General features: G+C 40.7%; 1 protein-coding gene across 1 annotated transcript in view; it reads left to right on the top strand.

Annotated features, from left to right (window-relative positions):
* LOC105008070 (collagen alpha-1(XXIV) chain) overlaps positions 1 to 26251 on the top strand; it is a 148795-nt gene that overhangs the window by 44993 nt on the left and 77551 nt on the right. Inside the window, exons 7-19 of the mRNA XM_034293897.1 lie at positions 980 to 1033; positions 3255 to 3299; positions 5744 to 5797; positions 6264 to 6308; positions 10072 to 10125; positions 11111 to 11155; positions 13312 to 13365; positions 17100 to 17144; positions 24130 to 24183; positions 24347 to 24391; positions 25006 to 25059; positions 25292 to 25345; positions 26080 to 26133. Coding sequence (XP_034149788.1) covers positions 980 to 1033; positions 3255 to 3299; positions 5744 to 5797; positions 6264 to 6308; positions 10072 to 10125; positions 11111 to 11155; positions 13312 to 13365; positions 17100 to 17144; positions 24130 to 24183; positions 24347 to 24391; positions 25006 to 25059; positions 25292 to 25345; positions 26080 to 26133 — 657 coding nt within the window. The remainder of the gene's footprint in view (positions 1 to 979; positions 1034 to 3254; positions 3300 to 5743; positions 5798 to 6263; positions 6309 to 10071; positions 10126 to 11110; positions 11156 to 13311; positions 13366 to 17099; positions 17145 to 24129; positions 24184 to 24346; positions 24392 to 25005; positions 25060 to 25291; positions 25346 to 26079; positions 26134 to 26251) is intronic.

Below are 26251 nucleotides of genomic sequence, written 5' to 3'. Positions count from 1 at the left end.
GATACATCATGTGTGTTTGAGTATTGTTGTGGTTGAATCAATGTAGAATGATGGATACATCATGTGTGTTAGAGTATTGTTGTGGTAGAATCAAGGTAGAATGATGGATACTTCATGTGTATTAGAGTATTGTTGTGGTAGAATCAAGGTAGAATGATGGATTCATCATGTGTGTTAGAGTATTGTTGTGGTAGAATGATGGTAGAATGATGGATACATCATGTGTATTAGAATATTGTTGTGGTTGAATCAAGGTAGAATGATGGATACTTCATGTGTATTAGAGTATTGTTGTGGTAGAATGATGGTAGAATGATGGGTGCTGCTTCATGTGTGTTAGAGTATTGTTTTTTTTAGGAATGTCTTTTTCCAAACCGATAAAACACTATTACTGTTGTGTTTTATATCCTCCCAGCCACCAGACATGTCTTTATATTAACTCTCTAGTTAGCTGACATTAGCTAATTACTGGTTAGTTAACTGTGTTTTAGCAGCATTTTTAATCAACAGTGGATGGTTGTCTATCCTATTTTAATATTTAATTTGCTATCAAATGCACCCATAATAGATGTAAACTTTAAACATACTTATTCTAGCTACATTATTCTGTTATACCTCATTTACTGCTGTTCGTATGTACTGTAGCAGCAATGCATCCCATGGCAACAGTTTTCTGGAAGTCTGTCAACTTAATTACAAAGTTTTTTGTTCCTAATCGTAAGGATCATCCCACCTGATAATATATGGAACAACTGTTGTTTACACCAAAGCACCAGAAGTATCAAGCTTTACAAGGCTGTGCACCTTGACTCCCCAAAAATGTCAAAATTAGAAATGTCTAAACACAACAATGGATGTATACTTATCAGATTTGTCTTAATAGTAATAATGGTTTTGCTTGGCTTATGTTTTTTTTATCGAAAGGGACTTGTGCTGCAGTTTAACTAAGGTTTTCATGGTTTTCTCTGTTTGTTTCCAGGGTGAGAGAGGTCCTCAAGGTTTTCCAGGTCCAGACGGGTTTGCAGGTCCAACAGTAAGAATTCATCAATTAAAAGGGCTTATGTTAAACTTTGGCTGTTACCGAAAGATATATTCTTAAGCAACTGGCTTTTTAGAAGACGAATGATGTGAACTGGTCCTGATCCAATGAAATGATCAGATGATCAGTTTAGGAGTTGTGATTTAGAGTTTCTGCCCGCCTCACACACGATGTCCCCACTGTATACACCTTCAGACGTGTTAGCCTCACCTTAATTAGAGGCCTCCAGCGGGCTCTGGCTGTGGTCAGGAATCAGGGTAACGTTACCAAGCCACAGAGAAGGTCTGTCTCTGAGAAGGGGCCTGGGGAATCTTAATCTTAACCCCTTCCTTCCTCTTGCCCGCAAGGCAATACACAGATACACACACACACGTACACACAAGCACATATAGAAACAGATTCACACACACCAGCAAGCAGGCTTAGGAAGTGGGGTATCACCGTGGCCTGTCTGCTGCCAGGCTCCTCATCTAAACCTGAGAAGTGTGGGTGTCAAGGGTCATCTTTAAGAGGAAAGGCACTTGGAGCGCGGTTATGACCCCGATGACAGATACACTGTACAATTCCTCTTCCAAACAGAAAACGCTGTGAGGAGGAGGAAACACGACAGGAAATAATTCATTTACTGCATCACCAAACAGCACGCACAACTCTCTTCGATTCAGCCTCAATGTTGAGAGCCTGCATCTAGCTCACTGTGGACTGCTACTTTAAGGTCCTTGCTCTCCTGTGGCTCTCTGAATCTTTCTCTCTTTTGATTGAGGTTTCCTGTTGCAATGCACCAACCACGACTCCGGGCAAGTTATAGCTTATACCTAAAGGACCCAGGTTGAACCCAGGTTTCCACACCTGTACCTTGACTCCCAGTAGATGACAGACCATGTCTGCAGTAGCTAAACCCTGGAAAAGTATTTTCAGAGGAAATAACTGACATCAATTTTAATGAGTATGAAGGTCCCTGTATCACAACCTAAGAAACGGTAAAGAGGAGCCATGTGGAATGCTGGCCAGTTAAAACATTTTAAGCTAGCTTTTTAGCTAGCTGTTGTACCTTTGACCATTGGGAAGAGGTAAACGGGTACAATCAAAACATTCTAATACATTCAATAAAAACCTTTTTGTTATATCTGGTGACTATCTTTACATTTTGAATGGCAATTTGCTATGATTCGATTCAATATTTAAAGTAAATGTGTTCATATCGCTTGATTTCACCATATTATGACATCTTTATTATGAATTGTTTTCTGATTCAGATATTTCTCATAATTTTTTGTATTACAGACAGCATAGGTTTTGTTAGGGAAACCATCCTAAGATGAGAAAGCATAGGTTTAGTTAGGGAAACCATCCTGGCTTGACTCAGCCAGAGTTACTGTATCTAATCCATACATGAGACTAAAGGATTACTGATCCGAGCATAGTTGCTTAATTATACATTAAATTAACCTCAAGTCAGACAGTTTAACATCAGCTATTCATTTTTTTGAGATGTAAAAATGATTTGAACTTTTAAACTATCAAGAACTACTGACTCATCATATGCAATAAATTACACATTCAAATGGCCACAGTAATTTGTAAATTTTACTGGGTTTATTTTAGAGTGAGGTCAGAGTGAAGAATCACTGATCTGCAAAAAAAACGTGCCCTTAAAATATTAAAGTACTCATTATATGGTCAATGTTAGTGATTCTGTGGCTTGTTCAAACTAGTCCTCTCAAACACGTGTTTGACACACACTGAGTATGCAGGGTTCACATGCTCCTGCTGACCCAGGGAGGAAATAGCCCTGCCATGTTCAGACCAAGTTGCCAGTAAATCACCCCAAGTTTTGACCCTTAACCTTGTGGTGGCACAAGACCATGACCTTTAAACCCAGGGTGGCATCAGACTTCAGGGAAGGAAGCTCTGGAATGTTGTAGAATCCTTAGATAACCCTGGGTGTCTTGTGTCTATGATTCATATGTTTAAAATGCATGCAGATTGATGATTGGCTACCTGTCTGTGCATATTGCCTCCTATTTACAGGATGACCGCAGGTATACAATAACAGGTGTCCATTAACCAACATTTTGATTGATTAGCATTGTGGTTAATGGGTATTCAAGTCTGTACTGGGTTGTATTGTGGACACCATCATAACTGTCACTAACAAATGGCTGTGGGTGAGAAAATAAACATTAATGTCATGTATTTACTTCCTTGCTTGCAGGGTCCTAAGGGCTATCCAGGGCCACCAGGCCTGGCAGGGGAACAGGTGAGTCAATGTTCAGTAGGCCACTGATCTCACTATGGGCCATTTTCAGTCTGGAGAGTAACACACAACTTGTGCATTTGTAAATTCACGTTAACTATTTACTCCAAGTTCAGGGCACTATGTTCTGATGAATTTGCAAATGAACTACAGTTTTTATTGCAGGTGTTAGTAAACATCGGCTCAAGTTCCCAGTAACATAGTTACATAATTCACCCTTTAGATTACATGAAAACAGTATTAGCTTAAGTGATATATCAGAGGTGTTCTCCAATATGTGTCTGGTAGCAGCTTGCCCGCTAGCCTACATTACCTAGTTAGCTTAGGTGCGTGAATGCATTTGTGATGTCTGAATGCTTGGATCGACCGCACTCCTTGCCCAGGGATCAGTGTGAGCTCTGAACCCGGCAAATCTGACAAAGTACTAAGACACTTCAGAGTAAATTTAGGATCGCTTTCAGAGAGAGAGAGATCCTGTATATCTTTGGGTACATTGGAGCGGTTCACTTATCAAGACCTTTGCAAACACTGGTCTCTGCCTTTCATAGTGTGGTGCATCTTTTGCATACATAATGTTGAGACTTTTGTCCGCATTTTGACTGAATGAACTGTACATTCACCATGTTGCCGATAAGTCACTACAGTTGCAACTGCGTCATTTTTGCCTTGCTGTTTAGTGTATCATAGTTGAATTGAGAATTCAGAAGTTTGTAATTATGATTTATGGGCAGGAGTTCTTAACCTTAAAAACACAAAACTGTTGATATTGAGAGGAATTAGAAATTTGTTTGGAGCATTGCAGGACCTACGAGACAAGGGGCAAGAATCTGGCTTCTTTTTGCTGGTTATAGCACAACTGTCATCTTTTTTGTCTGAATAGTGCTTGTTTAATGGTAATTCACAATTTAATGAAAAAACATTCTTAAGACAACTTACAGTAGTGAGTGCATTTTTTAATGGCCTCCTATAGGAATCAAATCGGGACAATCAATTTATTTGTTATATATTCTAATAAATGAATTGCTTTAGACTTGTCTTAAGCAACAAAATATGAATAATATGTATTTCAGAAGAGCAGAATAGCATGACTGATAAGCGAGTACACAAGGAGATGTTATTTTGTGTTAACCAGATATAAAAAGTAATCATCTGAAACATGATATACAGCTTGTGCATAATTATTTTGTGTGATTAGAACATGTTAGTTTTCATTCAAACCATAACAAACCAAAAAGTTATATGGGCTGAATTATGGTTAAACAAAAATGCTGTAAATTTTCTGCTCTTCGCCTCAGATTGCTTGTTATTTTCTCATCAAGTTTCTTATTCATTAAACTATTCACAAATTAATAATTTCATCGCGAATATACTTTAGGTCTAAAATTACTGTTAATTTAGAATGGGGGTAGGGGTAGAGGAGTGTCAGATGTCATTCATTCAGTCATCAGGCTACAGCTGTTGTTCAGTGGGGGAATGTAGTTAACATTAGTATTTGAGAAACATTTTTGGTTTTTAGCAGCATCTTCAATTAAAACTCTGCTGTCACACAAGATTGTATATGGAAATGGCCTGCGCTCATATAAACACTTGTTTCACTTGGTGAATCAACCTGCTGGTATCTCTTTGTGTGGTTGTGTTGCCTTTCTGTGTAACTGTTTTGTCCCTCTGTGTGACTGTGTTGCCTGTCTGTGTGACAGTGTTGCCTCTTTGTGTGACAGTGTGTGACACCTGCAGAAAGTTGAATGGCCTGAGAAAGTTGATCTGCTTAGACTGTGGCGGTCTGAAATAATGTGTAGCTATCAATCAGTAGAAAACTGTAGCTGTCAACCTAAACCAGACTATAGCTCTGTCAATCAGATGTAGGCTGGAATTACCCCGGTTCAACATAGTCTAGGAGCAGGGATTTGGACTGAAACACAGGACAATTAACTATCACTTTGAACATGTTTCTTATAAAAGCGGTGTTGATTGATCTATTTCAATAATATTTGCTACTTCTAAAGTCCATCACTTATTCATAGTTTTACTTGTGAGCACTAGCTGCCACAGGTTGATTGATCAGAGTTTTAGTGTTGAAAAGGAAGTAGAGGATCCAGACAGATAGAGAGGTGTGTGTTACTGGTTCTCTGCCCGCTATGTTACAGTACCAGAGAGAGCTGTGTGTAACAGGGGGTGGAGGGGCTGAGTGTGATAGGTGGTACAGGTAGGAATGGAGTGAACTAGAATTTTTTTAATGGCAACCACATTCTCTTTTTGTTCCTGATTTGGAAGCATTGGAGAGGGACAATGTTTAATTTATTTCCTTTTGTCTTTCCCTCTTTCCCTCTTTCTTTTATTATAAAATACTCTACCACTCTTTTTCTCTTCCCTCTCTCCCATTCCCACATTCTCCCACTCTCTCACTCTCTCTCACTCACTCACACTCTCTCTCACTCTCTCTCTGGCAGGGCATACCAGGACTTCCAGGAGTGTCTGGGGCTGCAGGTTACCCTGGCAGGCAGGTGCAGTGAATACGCTCCAGATTCCTCCATCCATCATCTTCGCTTGACTACATTACCCAGAATGCCACACCACTACTTGTGTACTATCATATTGCTGTACTTAGAAATGCATATTATGTTCACCAGTCACTCTTCAGTAGAGGTCCAGTTCCCAGTATTTTGAAAAAACTGAACTAGTGCTCGAATATTTATCAAAAAAGCTGTTAATCTAATATGTATTTCACCAATTCATTGACTATAGATTATCGACTGATTATCAACAGATTATGGTCAATAATGATAACGCAGGTGTATAATTTAGCTCAGAGTACTCAACGACTAGCATTTTTTCTCTTTGTAAACAATTAGTGTGCCAACCAGCTGATTTATTGGCTGTCAAGTTTTTTTTTATGGATGTATCTCTCTGTTTTGTTGTACACTGTTTTGTGTGACAATGCAGCCCTAATGCTGATCTCCTTTGTTGCAGGGCTTGGCTGGGCCAGAAGGTAACCCAGGTCCTAAAGGTGTACGTGTAAGTACAGCTCCCTGCTCCCCTCCCCCACCTCTTCATTCAGCTCTGTTAGAGGGAATACTTCATTTCCTGAAGGGATTAGACAGTGTCAGGTCTGCAGCCCGTCTGCTCCGATGGGATTGGCTGATCTGATCCAGGTCCAGTGTTGTGGCTCTCCACTGCAACAGATTCCTCAGGGAACTGGTCTGGGATCTGTGTTTGCTCAGTAGAGGGTCTGCTGTATTGCGGGTGCAGCTCATTCTTTTCCTGTACCTCAGAAGCAGAGGTACAGTCTGCCTCTGTTCGAGTAACGGGGGGGGGGAGGAGGAAAAAGAGGAGGGGTGACAGAGGAAGGGAGAGAATGAGAGAACAAATGAGAGAAGGGGGCTTGTTGAGTAGAGCGTGAGTTACTGCTCAGGGAAGGAATGGAACGTGGGGATTACTGAGAATGTGAGTGGGAGAGGAAAGAGAGAGCGAAGGATGGAGGGATGGGTGGGTGGAGCAAATACAGACAGGTTGGGAGGAGGGTGCGAAAAGGAAAACATGGTTTGCTTCATTTACGCTTGGGAATGGGAATCCCACACTGTTTGTTTGTTTTGTTTATAACGAGATGAAACAGACATATCCGCATATTATGGAAAACTACAGCAAATGGGATTTAGGACTTTGCTGGCAATTTGCCATGACGGACAAATGTGGGGAATGTGGGAAATCTGAGAAATGGAGCGAATAACAGATGAAAGACCAAAAATTGTGAATGAGTGAATAGGAAATATGGAGAGAGAGCCCGAAAGATCAGAAAAGAGAAAGAGGGCAATAGATATTTAGTAAACATCTATTCATGGTATATTATTTTATTTGACTAAAGGAACATGTGATTCTACCTAGGAAGAAACCAAAACATAGTAGATAACCCAGCGATCTGCCCCTATTCCCGACCTCTGTCTGTCTTATTATTAAAGTCTCCAGTCCTCCTCACTGGACTTTACTCAGACTCTGTGTCCACTCTATTCCCTTTCATCTAGTCCAAATGAAAGCAAAAGCTTTCCTTCCAATTTCCTCTCTCGTTTCAGTGGTGATTTATGAGGTAATGGTTATGAGGCGTTTTTTGCTATTACCAGATGAGTATTCTGTTCCATACTAAGTGAAATGTGGTCACAGCTAAGTTCCTCTCTCTAAGGTGGTCAGAGACTAGCCTGTCAACAAGGACCATTTTCTCGTATATTGATGCGTCTTGTCTTCAGAGCAGCGTGACCGGTTGACCTGATGCCCTAGTCATGAAACGCTTTTATTTAACAGACGGAACCGCTTCAGCTCAATAACACCAAAGTCAAGAGTTTCCCTCATAGAAACACGTAACTATAAAACAAGAAAAAGGAAAGACGGCGATGTATTCCTGTCATATCCCTGTATGCCGCTTGCATATACATCAATGAAGGTATATCCTCATCATTCCCCTTTATGGCTACACTCCAAATAGCGCTCTAATACCTACATTTACTTCGCTGACACTCTAGATTAGGAGTGGGCAATTTCACCTTCATACCTACCCTGTGTCTACAAGATGCGCTGTTTTTGACCTCCACCAAATCCTCAGGTTAGCAATTGCAAGAAAACATGTGAAATCTACAGCTATACTTAATCAGCATAAAAGCAGTGCATTGAGATAAACCTATAATGCGCTTTCGTTGTGAGGGATAAAATTATCTGCATGAGCATGTGGTTTTTAAAGCATTTTCACCACACGACACAAAAGTGTCACAACATGCTATACAGCTATAGTCCCAATTTTCAAGGAGAACATTTTCAGATGTACAATACTGTTAATCCTTCAGACGTTCTAAATTAGTGTTTCTGACCCGAACGATTTAGTATTGTATAGGAAAGGAATTAGTATCGTATAGGAAATGATTTAGTATTGTATAGGAAAGGATTTAGTATCGTATAAGAAAGAATTTAGTATTGTATAGGAAAGGAATTAGTATCGTATAGGAAATAATTTTTGTATTGTATAGGAAAGGAATTAGTATTGTATAGGAAAGGATTTAGTATCGTATAGGAAAGGATTTAGTATTGTATAGGAAAGGAATTAGTATCGTATAGGAAAGGAATTAGTATCGTATAGGAGAGGATTTAGTGTTGTATAGGAAAGGATTTAGGATTGTATAGGAAAGGATTTAGGATTGTATAGGAAACATTATGTGGCTCAATGAGCACAAAGTATGAACAGCTTTTAAAGCCTGTCCAACATGTTTTGAAATCCCACTGAAACCGTCTTGTCTGTTACCGTTACGCTTCCCGTCCCTCCCATATCCACATGTTTTCTCTCTACTCCCTCTCTTACACCTCTCTGGCTTGAGTGCCAGAATAGGTGTGTTTTGCACTGGGTGGAAGTTGATTGATCTGTTTTGGAACCGGCTGCCTCCCGGCGTGAGCCAGGTGTCCAGTTCAAAGTTAAATTGAAACGAAAGTGATGTAATTCACGTATGGCGTAATAATTATAACTCTGTGTTTCTAAAAGCCAAAAAGATGCTTTGATTGAAACGCTTTATCTGCTTTTCCAGTGGAAATTATTTAATGGAAAAGTTTAACTATATGTTGTTCTGAACCGTGCAACTCTGTTGAAAATGTAACAAGCAGTGCAGATTTGAACAGGGCGCTCCCTCACCACTTTCACCCAGTGATCTGATATGCCATAACCCAATGAATTCCAGGCTGGCATAAAGAAACTCGTCCATCATTGTCTTTCTTTTACACACATTTTGCATGTACTACTTTTTGTATCACATATCATTGAGGAACATAGCTCATCCCCTTTCCGGTCTTCCTGCGCCATCCAAATATGTGCATAGTTAGTTGTCCAATTTTCTAGCTAGCTAGGTTACATTACTAAAATGTTGCTTGTTATAAAACCAAACAATATTGTCCTGCAAGAAGTTTAAAGTAACCCGGAACATGGTAAGTTAATATGATTAGTTATCTGGACTGACAACTCTAGTAACATTTCATAGTGATTGCTTGTTAAATGCTAATGAGCATAGGTCAAATGTTTAGTCTCTGACATATATTTGTAGGACAGACATCCCAGTTAAAAAAAACAGCTCTTGTGAGTTCCATACAGTAAGTTGATCACCTAGGGAAATGTACAGAACAGCAATTGACTGACAAGGCCCGTGTCTCCCATTCCTGTGTGCTTTTGAACAAACACCATCTCTAGAAAGAGATGTGACAGGTGAAATGAAGAAGTGATCTGCTTTATCTCCTCATCAAGTAGACAGCATATATCTGCCTAAGTAATGCTTTGAGCAGGATTTGCTGAATTGATAACACCATTGTGGCATACAGTAAAGTGCCCAAGCCCGTGGTGGATAGCCATAACTCAGTGACATCAGGTATTTGCTAGTCTGCGTGATGTCATGTTGGTTTATATGATGTACTCTACATCACAGAAGTATGAGGATTGATGTGTGCGTGTGTATTGTAGGTTCAACAGCATGCCTGTTCCACTTCTACTGTCTGAGGGTGACTGATGAATGTTCACTTTATTACAGCTACACTACAGTTCAATAACGCCCACTGTCCTATCTATCAAATCCATCAAGTAAAGACCTCTACAGTACACTGTGTCCAACAGCTGGCGTCTTTTGCTTTTACAGATAATTATAAGACTTCATAAAGGCCTCTTAAATGATCATAATAACAGGTCTTTGCATTCAATATCCAGGTAAGGTGTTTCAGGGTTTCCAACTGGTCCAGCTTTAATTCGTGTGTGTTTGTGTTTCAGGGTTTCATCGGGCCTCCCGGTATAGCTGGTCCTCCCGGGCCGGAAGGTGAGAGAGTAAGTATGTATGGATTTATATGTGCATCTAATAAGGTGTCTGTCAGGTAGGACTCATTGTCCTCTATGTCTGCTTTAAGTCTAGGACATAACTAACTAACACATCGTCACATGTACTCCTCTTGAACCTCCCATTTAGGCAGGGATATGACTGGGGTTGTGTATAGAGGAAATTCATTTAGCATTTGATCTCTTATGAGACAGTTGTAACTATGTGCTTGGCCTTAGTCATTGTATGGTTTTATATATAGAGTTGAATATTTTAAAGCAGTTAGTAAAGTACCTCTTCAGTGTATAAATGACTACATCTGCTGTGCACTGCCTTGTTGAATCAGTGGAACAAATGCTCCTTCACAATGAAATTCATCATAAAACCTTGGAGCATTTTACTGTGTTTATGATCACCTAATTAATCTGCTTAAAGAAATATTCATTAAACAACTGATATGATTAATCTATTTCCCAATATCTAATATCCAGAAAAAAACACTAAAAGAACTACAATAAAATAACCCTGACAATAATGTCCAGTAAACAACCTAGACAAAAAAATGTCATCGGAGAATTTCACAGCTCATGGCAGTGACTTGCCTTTACCTAAGGGTTCATTTAAAGGGGCACACTGTAGAATCATGTTTACAAGACTGTATTTGAACAAGAACACAACTTGTCCCCTCCTCCTCTTCCTTTACTGAACGCGACCAGGACAGTACTACATAGTCCAGGGTGGTTTAGGGTGGGAAGGAAAGGTCTTGCGAGTGTCTGAAGTGAGTAGGAAGTGACTACAGTACATGTCAATGCAAATGGATAGACAGACCAGCAAGAAAGTTTAAGTGGGGAATATTTCAGGCACTCTGAACAATGTGGTAGGAAAAAATATTTGGAGCTAAAACTTAACTGGTCATTTATGGTTGTATTTATGTTAGTCCTACAGTAAAAACCATACATATGGCCCCTTTAAATTGTGCTTTTCCTTTTTTTTCAGGGTATTCCAGGTCCCATTGGGAAGACTGGTCCCAAAGGAAGACAGGTAACTAATCACACAACAACCTATAGTTTTAAAACCAATTAAATCCCTGGACAGGAAAACAGTCATTGGGCAAAAAACAGGAAAACAGTCATTGGTCAAAAAACAGGAAAACAGTCATTGGGCATAAAAACAGGAAAACAATCATTGGTCAAAACTATTTCCACCCAAGAGGGTGGAAGGAGGTGAATAGAAGAGGAGAAATAGGAGAGAAGGAGAGAAGAGGTGAACGGAAACAGCAGTCAGAAATCAGAAATATTTGTGAAGAGTTTGCTACGCAACCCTGTTGTTTAATCCTTTAAGGTGTATGTCTGTGAAAATGTTTTACTTTACCCTCATCACAGGTATTGCTTAGAAAATTCAAAGCGAAGGCTAGCCTTCATTTATATTCTGAGTGTTCACTGCTGATTTGCAAATGCAACACATTCTGCCAAAAGTGAAGAATCACACACTGCCAAAAATACAAGATTACTCATGAAATAAAAACAACCTATGCACTTGAAGTCAACAACAAGAGTACCCTGACATTCAGCTTGGTATTTTTTCAAGTCTGTGTGTGCCAGTGGCAATGGAAAAATGTCTCCGATACCGAGATACTGTGGAGCAACCAAAGGCCTGTCATTGTGAAAAGTGTTACTTTTATAAAAACACTGCAAGTGTCAGCAAGTTAGTGAATGATAGCTTCTCTTAGCTGTGGCCAGCTCTGGTGCCAAGTGGGCTGGTGGCCCAGACCTGGCGGGACATACATATTAAGACCTGGTGGGATGTCCGGACTGGATTCTTAGTGATTAGAACATCTCTTAATATGCAAACAGGCAGGTGTAGTCCTTGAACTGTTCTTTCTGACGAGGCCAAAATGAAAAAAATATTTGTGTACCTTGGAGTCCTTCAGTATGTCAAGGAGCCCATTATGGTAAATTAGGTGAGCAGTAAGGAATTCCCAACACTGGACAACTGTTGCTAATTCATTGAGGATCTGCAATTCTTTCACCTCAATGCAGAGAAAACATAACAGTTGCATTACTGTTTAACATTCAAACCTGTAAAAAGCACACAGACAGACAATATTGTGTAAAATTTAAAATGTCCTCCATTAGTGTTTTGTCATGTTTCTGTTCAAATTATATATTCTATTTATCAACCCGCGCAATAAGCCAATAGAAACAAAAACGAAAATGCAGCTACTGTAGTCACAGTCATTACAGTTGCATGTTCGATGTGAGCTGAAGTTAGCTGTCTAGCTTGCAAGTGACAGGAACATTAGTCAGCCTGCATGGCAACCCCTTTTGATTGAAGAGCCAACCAGTCTTTAACTTTTGAGAATAATTAATGACTGCTGAAAAATATTTACATTGGAATGATTGGTGTGCCTGTCTACAGTTGATCTATTATCCCTATACGTTTATTGATGTTGATGTTCTGTTGTTGTCTGCTTGATTTAGATTTAGATTTAACAGAGAAAGTTTCAATGTAATGTTCATGTTTTTATGTCTTTCTGACACAAATTGGGCTAGTGAATTTGTTTAGATTATTGCATTCATTTTAAAATGCTTAAAATGCTTTTAGCTTGGCAGGAAAACCACACAGGCCATCAATAGTGAGTTAACCCTAATCAATGAAGTACAGTAGCTTTAATGAAAAGATGAGGAAATAAATGTCTGAACAGTGGTGAGATTAATGCAACGCTATTCATGGACATTGGCTTTAATATCTGTGCCTCCATTGGCCACAAATGGATGCTTTTTAGATTGTAATAATCATTTTGAATATAAATGTATTGGCTATTCCAGACTCATAAAGTGGTCATGCATGATTCTTTGTCACATATTTCTCTGAGGGTGACCCTTTTATAAATGTTTGTCCCAGCCACTTCTAAGGTCACTCAGGTTGTATGAAGTGTTGCATTTGGCTAACTGATTGAAAGCAAACACATTATTTTAGGTGATTGCCAAGGCAGGCAGTACATTTGCATAGCCTATGTTGTCATGTAGATGGCATTTGGAATCAATTTGTATGTATTCACTTTTGTTCATTAAAGTACTAAATAGATGGAGCTGCTTAACCCAAAACCTCAGTAAATGTGTATCCCAATGTTTCATCGTTTACTGGACACTGACTCCACACTGAACTGCCCACATTGTTGTTGTTTTTCTGTGCAGGGAGTTGTCGGGGATGTTGGTGAAAGGGGTCCTCCAGGCCCTGATGGCAACCAGGTAAGAGCTATGTTCTGGAGTCTTGAGTCGGATTGTTACTTCTTTGCCTGCAGTTGGATGGACGTTTAAGGTAGTTTAAGGTAGGGAACCATTACTGACTTCCGTCTAGATGACAGTTTCTTAGGGAATATGCCTGATTTGATAGTGGCTTTTACGGTGCTACGATTATTGATTTTTCAAGCATCTCCTATACAGCTGACCTCCTGGGATTTTCACAATACGTTTTCTTCAGCGTGCAGTGAATGGTGCGATTACCGAGAACTATCCAGTGAGGGGTGACTCTGTTGTGGAAAACACCTTGTTAATGAGAAAGGTCTGAGGAGGATGTCGTTCAAGCCGACGGGAAAGCCACAAATCCCCCATACAACAGTGGTGTGCAGAGAAACATCTCAACGCACATGTCCAGCAGGTGTTTCTTTAGAGCCCTGGATTTCTGAGCCCTTTTTTTTAGGTTAGACTAGATTCAAATGTATTGTCATTGAGCAGCACAAGTACAGTACAACGAAATGCAGTTAGCATCTAACCAGAAGTGCAAACCAACATCCAACTTCTAACCAGAAGTGCACCAACATCATAATAAAATGATGTTGGTGTATATTAAATACTGTCAAAACACCAGAGAATTTGGCTTAGCATGGTTAAATGGTCCAAGCCACAATTTCAGGACAATTATGTTTCCCAAATTATGTTTTAGTCAATTTCTGTATTACAGTATGTGTGTTTGACCTCTTTGCTGTCAGTATGCAGTCTACAAACACCCAAGCACTGTCACTCTGGTTTGACCTGAATAGAGGGTTGTGCAATGCTTTCCATTCTGTCAATGTGTTGTTCAAATTGCAATGCATGATTATAATACTATGGACACTCTAAATAAGATTTAGGATATAAAATACATTGGTATAATAGCTAGCTAATGGTTATGTAGATACAAAAACCCCTCTTGGACAGAACATCTCAAATTTAAGTTCTCCCTAGACAAATGTACTGTACCTACCTGGGAATGTAAGTTACATATTCCTCCATATTTAAAACTAACTTCATCTGTCTGAAGGAATGCCAGATTTATTTTTTCCTCCCACAGTTACTTTACCTGGAATATCTGCATATTCATACATATTATTATTTTTTTTAAATCTCATCAACCCATTCATCTGGGATTATAAAATGCACAGGATGGGTACAAACTAATCCCAAATAATACATTTGGGCTATGACATTAACTTTCACACTATCATGTATTTGTTTAACGGTGCTCCTTCCTCTTCCAGACGCTTTCAACTTTGAATTGTACGGATTGCCACCATTTCTGCGTTGTTCTCTCAAAAGTATTTACCCCCTTGGACGGAACGTTATTTGTAGGCGGGACACAGGCACAGGATAAAGCTAAAACAAGACATTAACTAAACAACGGTTACAAAAATAAATGGAAATCAAATAATGACCGACAAGGTACACAGGAATCTGGAAACAAATTCAGGATAGTTTTGACATAATACAATGTAACTACTGCTCCCCATAGCAAGGAATCCCTCCTTCACCAGTTAACAACTTTCAACTGCACCCAAAGACGTACACATTTTATTCATTAGTTCCTGACCATAGGCTGAAAAGGCCTTAGTTGCCAAAATCATACAGTATCCTCTTAAACCTTTGTCCAAATGTTAGTATTGCATTCAGCCTTTGCAAGTCAGACTCTTCAGGAAAGATTTTGTGCAACTCTGTTCTGTACCATGTTCAAGATTTCCTATGTCTTTTGCAGGGTTTTGCGGTGTTGTATAGACTGAGTAATTATTCTCTTGTGGCTTCAGAAACGCTATGCCTGACTCAGTAGAGCCCATGTTATGTATGGTTTAGATTAGAAGATATACTCCACACTTTTTCTTTTCATTTGTAACCCGGGGCGAATGAGCTCCGTCCAGGCTCAGTGGTCTGTAAGACCTAGATGGTATTTTGAATCCATTAAAGGAATAATTTAAGGCAATTTTGGCAATAAAAAATATTTTTACTTTATCATACAGTACATCTGAGATTTGAGTGATTTAGTAGATGCCCTTATTCAAAGCGACTGACTGTTAATGCATCCATTTTAAGATGCTAGGTGGAACAACCACACCACTCAGCAGTACCTTCTACTCAATTTGATAGTCATCAGCAAAAAGAAAGTATCTGGAAAGATGCCAACACAAATCATAAACATAGCGAACATTAGTTAAGAAGGAAACAGAGGTGGCTGTGGAGTTATAATTGCTACTCTTGAAAAGCCTAAGGAGAAGCTTGTTTCACCATTAAGATGCAAGGACCGAGAAAGGTTTTGCCTGGCCAGAATGGGAGCTGCCTTCCCACAGAGGTGGGAGGCCAAAAGCCCAGATGTGGCAAAATGGTTGGTATGTGGTGTTTAGAGTATTGCCAGACAGTAGGCAGGGGAATCTCCACAATCTGCTTTGTAGGCAAGCGCTAGCCCCACAGCCTTCTAGTGGACGTGAGCTTTAACTGGATGCCATTGGAGTGAGCGGAGGAGCATAGTGACATGGGAGAACCTGGGAAGGTTGATCACCAGACAGGATTACTTCTATGGGTTCGGTGGCACATGCTGATGACAAGTACCTGGAATAGTACCGCTTCCTGTGGAATGCAAGGTGGCGCTCTGCGAATGATGTAGAGCATGATGTTGTAGACGCTTGCAGAGATGTGTGTTGCCTGGGTGTCACCTGGCTGTCAGTAAGGGGAAAGTAGGAACATGTTGTGTAAACTGCAATGCAGTGACAGGAGAGACCATATAAGGATATGACAGACTGAAGCCCAGATCCATGATGGTGGAAAGTAGGATCTGATGGTTCACAGGGTCAAAGGCAGCAGATAGATCTAGGTATATGGCTAGGGCATTGCAGAGACATCCTGTTACATAGAGGAGAGCCGTGTCAGTTTTGGGGGGCCTGACTGGTTAGGGTCGTGGAGATTTTTCTGAGAGAGACAGCACACTCAAGGGTCCCTGGAAAGAAAAGGCAGAAGGGATACGAGCCTGTCCCTTTTGATGTCAGATGGGTCAAGTGTCAGGTTGTTTTTAGTAGGGGAGCTGTTCTGGCCATCTGGGGGAGGGGAGAGGATAGTTAGGGGTCATGGATGAATTTGCTTCCACTATGACAAAAGTTACAGGTACTGTTGTTCTGATGTAGTCCATCTCATTCTTTATTGCCAAAGCCCTGGACCACTACTTAGTAGAGCTATGTTGAGGCAGAGTTCAATCAGAACCGCAGGTACAGGTGAACATCTTCAATAAGAGAGTAATAAAGAATGAGGCACACTATAAAGTTATATTTTTCTGTGCTTCTGTTGGTTCTATTCTCTTCTTTTTTTTATTTTTAAGCACGTTTGATGTACACTTTTGAAGAAGTATGAATGAGAGTGTGTTTCACAGCACCACATGATTAGTGCCTTGATTACAGCATCGGGGTGTAAAACAACAACAAGATAATTTGTGCAATGATTACCTTGCCATGAATATATGGTCCAGTGTTAAGAGAAGATCCTATCCGATGTCCATCCATAGTCTTATATCGCATCGAGGGACTTATATAGAAGTTTTACATGACATTCAGCAGTGGCTCTGTTTCTAATGACATTTAAATAATACATGGTCCTAAGTCAGAGAGAAGCCTTACTGTCCTTCATGTGGCTTGCGTGTGTGTGTCCATCCATCTACTCTGCACTCATGATGTTTCTTGGTTTTCCCACAGGGGCCTGTTGGTGGGACTGGTCTGAGTGGCTTCCCTGGTCTCAGGGTGAGTATTACACAACACAACCATGTCTCTATTCACCTGCTGTGTTTTCATCAAGGTCCAGCGTTTTCTGTTATTTCACTGTGGATTTGGGGTTGTACAGTGGTTGATGTTTACTACAGTGTCTTAGCACTCACGTTGAATTAAGTCATTTGTTTGTCATTCATTGTGTTTTTAAGTTATTCATATTCTAACTTGGGTTTGATGCGTAACCTTACAACAAATGAATTAATGAAGTGCCAAATAAGGGTTGTTTGATCATAGCCAATTCCTTTTTGAAACTATATAGAACCTTCTGGACTGTTCTTTATGGTGATATCTAATGGAAACTTTATTGTGGTACCAAAATATGTTTTTTTGCTCTGGAATAGCTGAGGTCCCTGAAGGAAATTGAGAAACACTGATTAAATGAACTGTTAACTGTTGACATTATAAATTAGCTGTAATAACAAAAACACATGACATAAAAAGTGCTTTTCGCACCACATCCCAAATGAATCCAGTGACATTTAAATTACAGAGAGGCTGTAGTTCCAGAGTTTCCACCATTATTTTTTGTAGCTATTGATACGGATATTTCAGCCAAGTGCCTCCAAGATGCTGTTTAGTGCTTACTCTATTAGCCTGTTTCCGCTTGAACGTGTTGGAACACTTACCTATTATTCTCTCATCACTAGTTAACGTCTTCTTATTTCTTCTGTAGAATGCCACTGTTTAGACTACACAACATCTAACAAGCTAGACAGAAAGACTGTCAATAGCAATTGTAGTTTTAATGTGTTAACATTGGCAATTGGGAAACAGAGCCATTGTTTTGCAACTCATATGTGTTTGGCAGAATAATAAAATAGGTGACCTCATCATAAAACAAAACTCTGATAGCTTAATGTGTAGACTACACCAAAATGCACATTCCAACAGATGGATTCCTGTCAAAATATGTCTGGAATGTTCATGGAAATCACTGCTGAGGAACAGGCTGCAGCGTCGGTTACATCCTGATGTCGATCCGATGCTTTTTAAAGTTCAGAAAAAGAGAGAAATTGGAATCTGCCTATTTAACTGGAAATCAAGGTCTGAACTTGATGCCAATCCTTAGCTTTTTGATACAGAGGATTCTGGACAGATTTGGACAAAAACTCTATTTGTAACATCATACTTAACATTATTTTTTATTTAAGGTCTCCAATGATTTTTTTAGTCTGTATTTTTCCCCATGGAACAATTACCCAAGACCCCTTGAGCAGCCCTAAAGGTGTGTACTTCAGGGAAAATATTCATTCCTCTCTACATTGCATCTCTCGTACAGCCTGTTTAGATTCACTCCATATCAAGTGTCACTATTTTTAGAGCGTAACATTTCTGATGAATTGGGAATCTGCTCTCACTTGCTCTGATAAATTGAAATATCTAGCCAGTGCCAATCGTTTCTTGGAGAGTAGCTCAGCAACTCCAGCCAAGTTCTTTGTTTGGACTGGCAACAGTATATTCCTCACACTGCCTGCTAACGCTACTGTGGACTGCTTAGTGAAGCACTATGCACTGCCGCCCAGGCCAGGTTACCCTGTCACAGGTGGATTACCAATAGAGGATTCACTTTAAAGGCTAGGTGGCCTGCGAAGCACTGAGCTGAGTGAGGGAGATTGCAGGATAGGGAAAAGGGAAGTGCAGAGATGAAAGATAAATAAGGCTGAAATTTGAGAACATAAGTGAGGGAAAGACAAGGAGCGCTGTATCTTTAAGGAGCGGTCTGGCCCCATTTTATTGAATTGACAGGAATGTTGGAAAGACAGGGACGACAGGGGGAGGGTGAATCTAAGGGCAGTGGAACATATATGCTGTTAATAGGGAGATAGAATGGGAACGTTACGGGAGAGAGTGCTGAAATAGCAGCCAGCCCGAGTCTGACACATATTGCACTATAAATGTGCTCTGGAGTCAGATGATTGTGCAACTGGACCACCCTAGGAAACCGAGAAATGTTTTCAACCACAAATACACATTCAGGTAAGCATTTCCAGCTGTCTAAGAAAATTCCTGCCGCCACACAATATTTTAATTAAGATATGAAATCTGTATGTAAAGAGAGGGAAGAAGAAAGGGTGAGAAAGGGAGGGAGAGATGGAGGGAAGGCTGATCAGAAAGTTGGTCCTGACTCCGCTTCCTGAATCTCTTTTGACTGCAGGTAGAGACCGAGCGGGATCAGTATGATAATTCCATTGCAAGGGCTTCTGAAATGGTGGATCGTTTAAAGGCACTCTAGTAGCGCCAAGCTGAAACTCACTGTACAGTCCAGGTTTCACCCCTGACTGTGTCACTAGCTGTCTCCTGGATGGGTATTCTCATGGACCATGCCAAATGGCCAGCTTTGCACAGGGTCACGGAGGCATCATCATCAGGGATTCCCTGGTCTCGTTGCTCTATAGCCCTGACCCCCGTTGTGACACACGAGCAGTGTGGAACGAATGTAAACGGCTTGGCGTTGATGCCTTGGAAGAAGGCTTGATGCAATTCAGCGATTCCCAACCCGTTGGATGTTGGTGCAAGGACACAGAGCCATAGATACAATTGATTATGACAGTATTAGGAAGGGATAAAAGAGGGCTGAAAGCTGGAGAGAAAGAAAGGAAATGCGTAATGGAAATACTACCATGCTTTTGTAAGGCATTGAAATGTGTCTTCAAAGTGTCCAGCCTGACCACATGTAAAGTATGGTGTTTCAGCATAATGATAGTACTGTGTTCTAAATCTGAAAACATACTGTACCTCGGGTATGACAAGAAATCACTTTTTAACATTCGATTTATCTTGGTGACTGATTTATTAAAGCAATAAGGACCCTCAATTATTTGTGGTATATTTGTGCTGTATCCAGGCACTCCATGTTCCCTTGGAACAAAAATATATGATCTGACTATGTCCGGTCCTGTCCAGAGAGGACATGTTAGTTCATGGTTCAGAAATCCATCTGACAGACATCAGAGACCAGGGGCTTCATGAGTCACGGGGGTTATGGGTAAGTCAGGACTGGTCCGACTCCGGCCTGCGGGGTTAGACCACTGATGGAGATGATTAAGCAATAAGGCGCGGGGAAGTGATATATGACTGATATGCCATGGCCAAGAGCTGGTCTTAGGCCCGAGGGAACATGGAGTGCCTGGATACAGCACAAATATACCACAAAACATTGAGGTGCCTTATTGCTTTAATAAATCAGTCACCAAGGCAAATCGAATGTTAAAAAGTGATTTCTTGTCATACCTGAGGTACAGCACATGGTCTCAGATTTATAACACAGTACTATCATTACGCTGAAACACTATACTTTACATGTGGTCAGGCTGGACACTTTGAAGACACATTTCAATTCCTTACAAAAGCATGGTAGTATTTCCCTTACGCATTTCAGAAAGAGGGTTTCCTTTTTCTCTCTCCAGCTTTCAGCCCTCTTTTATCCGTTCCTAATACTGTCATAATCAATTGTATCTATGGCTCTGTGTCCTTGCACCAACATCAAATTGGTTGGGGATAGTTTAATTGCATCAAGCCTCCTTCCAAGGCATCAACGCCAAGCCGTTGTGTTTTGCTTCAAAAGATTGTTCAAATGCCATGTCACATCTTTGTAATTCGGAACATAATGTGACATAGCAGGTGCAGGTCCAATGCTCTATCGTGTAAGACATTTGAAACCCTGGAGGAGAGGTGATCTTTGTCTTGTTTATCCATCCCGATTTTGTATGGTAACATTCTACCTCTGATGAATGGAAGAGAATGTGAGCTCTCGAGATCAGGATGGTTCACAGAGGCTACAGCGATTCCTGTGCATATCCCAATTAAACCATCCCAACTCATTCCAGAGGGAACCCTAGGAACGTGGGATGCTTCTGTCACTCTGGATCACACGGCCCCCATCAGCTATGGACGTTGGAGAACTTTGAGCTAGTGTGGTAACTAATGAATCATGTTACTGTGTGGAACTCTTTCAAACTCACATTTTAAAGTTGTTGGGCTCTCCCCTGATTGATACCCATATTTCTTACCTCACCACCCAACACTTTGATCCTCTTCCCAACCCCTACATCTGTCTCTCTGACTGACTGCAACCAGCCGACTCCACCCCTGCCCTCGTTCTCCAGGAGACATTGATACAGACAGAGACTCGCACTTCTATACCCTCTCCATTAATATCCCTCTCTCCTGTCCTTCCAGCTTTCTTTCCAAAATTTATGTTGTGGCATATTGTTTTATTGTATTTTGATGTCGTGGCATGTTTTTTCGTTGTATTTTGATGTTGTGGCATATTTTTCTTTGAAGCAACATGATCCAATTCTACAAAGCGTGATTTTGAACCAAGTCGTGACAATGAGCCTTGACGCTGCTTGATCCAACCAAAAGTTGCTACAGTGCAGCCTTGATGGAATGGATTAGCATTTGTCATTTTGACAGACAGACCGGTGTTCTTCCGTGATTGGGTTTACTTGTACTCTATCCATGCTACATTAATTTTTGCCTTGTGTGGTTGGATTAGTGTGTCTCTCCTGGTTAGTGTTATTTATAAAATGTGTCTGCTGAAGTTATGATGAAGTCATGACATGAAACATCAGAACACCAGCAGTTAACAACAGTGATGTGGTTGGAGACATTTCTACAATTGGTTCTCATCACCAAGTTTACAAGAACCCAAAGAGTTCCCTTACTAAATGGGAGTGGACTGGACTTCTTTTGTTGAGCTTGTTATGTAGCCTGTCTGAGTTTGTCCCAAAGCCAAGTCTATTTTTACCACAAATATAAATATAAAAAGTTGAATTCTACATTTGATTAATTATAGTATTACCATTTGAATCCCCCCCCCCCATTGCTGTTTATCTTCTGTCAGTGGTGAGAGTAGGTAAGGTCAACAAATGTTATACATTTTTTTCCTCGACAAAGGCATCCTTGGTCCAATGATCCCACTACCTCTGCAGGCTTGTGATTTATTTTTTATGTACCTGGTCAGCCCTGAGAGGAGTGCTGAGCTATCGGCTTACCCTCACCGCGTCTGTTGTCGCCCCATCATTTTTGTATGTACTCTGTTAAAGGCATTCTTTATGAAGTGTGTGAGATCCCAATACGATATTAGTCAGGAAGGCTGAGCATCAAACAAGGTCTTACAGAGACCAGATGTACCTCTGCCTTTAAGCGAAATGTCATTTATAACATTCGTTGAGCCCTCAGATCTCTCCATCTCTCTTTCCTTCTCCCACTCTTTCTCTCCATTTCTCTTTCTCTGTTTGTCTTTGCATATTGGCCAGACTGGTGAGCGATTGATCAGTGGGATGGGAGAATGAACAGCTGATGAAACAACTGGGAAATGATTTATCTTGCAGCTTTCAACCATAAGACAAGTTGGAAGAAAAACATGTGCATTATTTCTGCAAAAGATTTCATGTGAATTTCTGGAGAAAATTACAACAAATTCTGTTCTAATCGAGAAGGACAACTGCTTTCAGTCCCCAACTGCTCTTCAATTGGAGCCTACATAAATACAAATGATGACTGGCCAACCCTGCTATGTTTCATTACTTGGCATTATTTCATGTTTTAATTGTCAGCTGTTTTCCTACCTGTTTTCTGTGATTTATTAAGTTTCCTCTCATGTTTTGCAATTTGGACCCTCCTTCATGATATCCATGACCATGGCTGGTGGAACATGTGTAGAGGTATTTTTTTTAGGTGTGCAGGCTGTATCTGATGGAATTAACTGTTTTTGCATACGTGTGTGTATGTGTGTGTGTGTACTGTATCAGTCCCTGCTGTGTTGCTTGGGATGTTTTTCTCTCCAGAGCTGGTGACAATCCCCTCAAAGAACAGTAATGAGAAACAGCAGGGACTGCTGTTTGCTCTTCCAGTAAGCCTGGAATATATCTACAGAACTGGGCCTCAGTCCCACGCTACACACACCAACACACACACACACACTAGCACACAAACGTCTACTCCAGTCAGTGGAGCTGGAGAGCGACTGGGAGCACAACATCATCATCACTATCATTACTAGAATTACCTGAATCAATGTAATTACAATGATTAGAATCATCATTCACAATCATCAACCATGTGGTCATTTCGGACACACAGTAGTTCTTTAAGTAATTCTCAGTGGTTCTTCAGACGCCTGCCTGTTATAGAAGCACCCTTGGCCAGCAGAGCCGTGACCATTCACTTGTTGCTGATTAGATGTGAATTTCCAGTTGTGCCTTTGTTAGTCTGGGCAGTGTGACATCTCTGCGTTTCTCAAACCCTGGTACGCAGACCATTGCCAGTCCGTGAAGGAATGCCTGCGGGTCTGTGTCATATCCCTCATGAAAGTCCAATTGAGTGCATTTACACTTCCTTCATAGAATCGGAGCTATGCGGGTATGTGCCGCGAAGTCCACTACTTAGCTTACGTCAAAATGGCTTTATAAAATACATTGGATTGGATTGATTAATTATAACTAGAGTTGCCTTACAGCCTAATACAGTCTTATATTTAATCACATAATAAAACTGCTTGATTGACCATGTTATGACTGTGTTCAAATAATTCCCTGTTACGGTAGTAGATATCAGAGATTGTAAAAGAAAAAGTGTTGATAAAAAAATAAGATGGACCATATTTCTCTAAGCAAGCGCTCTGCACAGGAACAAGGCCATGCTTTCCAGGTCACTGGCACAAAACAGAAACGCTGATCTAACGGACGTTTTAGTGTGAGCACAGACACAGCTTGGAGGTCATTGTAGGTGCCGACTCCCAGGAATGCACTGTTTAGACCCCGTCAAAACCTGACAAAATAATGGACGGGAAACGGTTGGATTGTTTCCTGTGAATCATGTCCTTCAATGTCTGGCCAAATAAAACCTGGCCCTTGTAAAAGGCTACATGTTGTATACACAAGGTGTTGGTGTGTGTCTGTTTGTGTATGTCTCTGTGCAGATTATCTTAATGTAATCTGTCTTCTCTTTACAGGGAGACCCAGGACCTGAGGGAGAGCGAGGACTAACTGGCATTGTGGGAACTATGGTAACTACTCACCTCTCCTCCTGTCCCCTCCTTTCTTCTGCCCTCCAGTCAGTCTCTCTGTACCTGCTTGTTGTACACTAGTCTCTATCTTCCTCTGTCTGTTCTCTTTTCAAAATGGCTGCCACTGAGATCTTCTCCCTCTTTTGTTGTCTCTTTCTGTTAGGGCATAACGGGAAAAGCGGGCCTACCTGGATTGAAAGGTGATAAGGTGATCTAAATATTTATATTATTGTAGTGTATCCGTTAATATAGCCTTGTTGGTGTGGGGTGTGTTTTACTGTCCGTGACATAGTGAGAGGGAAGGGAATTATCGGCACAGACGAAAGGGGAGAAACAGTAACCTTGATTACCCAGAAGCCCAACTTCTTATTTCACCTGTGTTAATAAGGACCAAAGAGAAATTCCATACACAGTTTTAAAGTCCCTGTCCCAGTTTAAGCATTGCCTTCACCCAATCCTGATGTGTCCTAATAATCAATGATAAACAATACAAACAAACCAGAGACTACTGCTGCTTGTAATCCCAATTCTATATGGACCTTGACATTCTCGCTGTTTTATCTATCCACGGGAATCTGTCGACTTAAGACTAGTTCTGTTGAACTGACTTGTTGAACATTGTTTTCCTGATTAACATCAATACTTTTCGTCAATCAAATTCTGCAAGTGATTTTGTTTGACGTATCTCCTGGATAGAAACCAGTAGCTCATTACCCCTGAAGGCCGATGGGGAGGCAATGTCCTTTCTGTTAACCCTGTTCACCCTGTGAAGTGTTAGCAGGAAGTTTGTGTTATATCTCTGTGTGATGCTGTAACATTCAGGGTGAACCTGGACTGAGAGGTGAACCAGGAGAGATGGGTTACCAAGGTGACAAGGTAGGTTTCCCAATCCTTCTGGTTATGTTTATTGATGTGTCACAAAAAACAATGCTGGGTTCCTTGGAATACATGGAAAGAGAAAACCCAGTGTTTCCTGTCAAAGACTAATCATCCACAGGTCCTTCTCACATCTGTCCAACACACATTCACCCTTCTATAGTGGGAGTTGATGAGTGATGGAAAGAATAGGAGACTGAATTAACGCCTTTTTGCTTGTTTGTACACCCAGGGTGCTGCTGGATTGCCTGGTCCTCTTGGACTCCGGGGAAAACCAGGCCCATCTGTACGTACTGTGGGTGTTTGTGTGTGTCCCAGTAAACAACTGTACCTTTAAAAATCTTTAAGAGCTGCACTTTGTCATTGTCAGCCCATATAAAGGCTGGAAGTAAAACTCTGTAAATTGTTTAGGATGCATTCTAGAATGTAACTGTTTGATCCTGCATGAGTCACTGACCGACTAGGAGGATTGGGTTATGTAGGTCCACCGAGCATTCAGAGGTATAGGCTTATATTGCATTAAACATTCCTGAGTCACGGATATGTTCTTTTTGTTAGTGGTTAGTAAGGAAAGCTCAAATTCACAGTAGTTGTGCATTTAAACACTGCAAAGTCGCTCCCATATTTTAAATCTGAGACTGTTATGTTATGTGTACTGTTCACATACTATATCTCGGAACAACCTAGCGGCCCTTGTTGGCTTACAGTGTCCATCTGGGATCTGATCCGTCGTAGACTTTAAATCTTTAAACACCACCCTGTCAGTGTCTGTGACACAAATAAAGACCATATTAATCTTTGTTTGGATAATTACACACCACATCTAATTCGCCACCCTCCTCAAACACTTTGGCGACCATCTAATAAAGGGATTGTGAGGAGTGCCAAGCCTCTATCGGTGTCATGTTGACTGTATGCATGTGTATGTGTTTGTGTGTTAGGGTGAAAGAAAATAATCAGTGAGATTCTTGGCATTGTTTCCATAATTTGTCTGTGTGTCTTTGTTTCTTTTTCTGACAGGGTAAGATGGGGGAGATGGGAGCACAAGGACCTCCCGGCCCACCAGGACCTGAGGTAACACAACTATCGCTGACATCAATGAAGCCACACTCTGTGAGCTTGATATTTGGATTTCAAAAAAAACAATGGAACTCCTGACACAGCACAAAAATTCTGTCAGGCACCTCTTTTT

This window comes from Esox lucius, chromosome 8 (genome assembly GCF_011004845.1).
Source record: "Esox lucius isolate fEsoLuc1 chromosome 8, fEsoLuc1.pri, whole genome shotgun sequence".
Classification (NCBI taxonomy): Eukaryota; Metazoa; Chordata; class Actinopteri; order Esociformes; family Esocidae; genus Esox; species Esox lucius.
The sequence above is the reverse complement of the archived record's forward strand: the minus strand, read 5'-3'. Positions and strand labels throughout refer to the sequence as shown.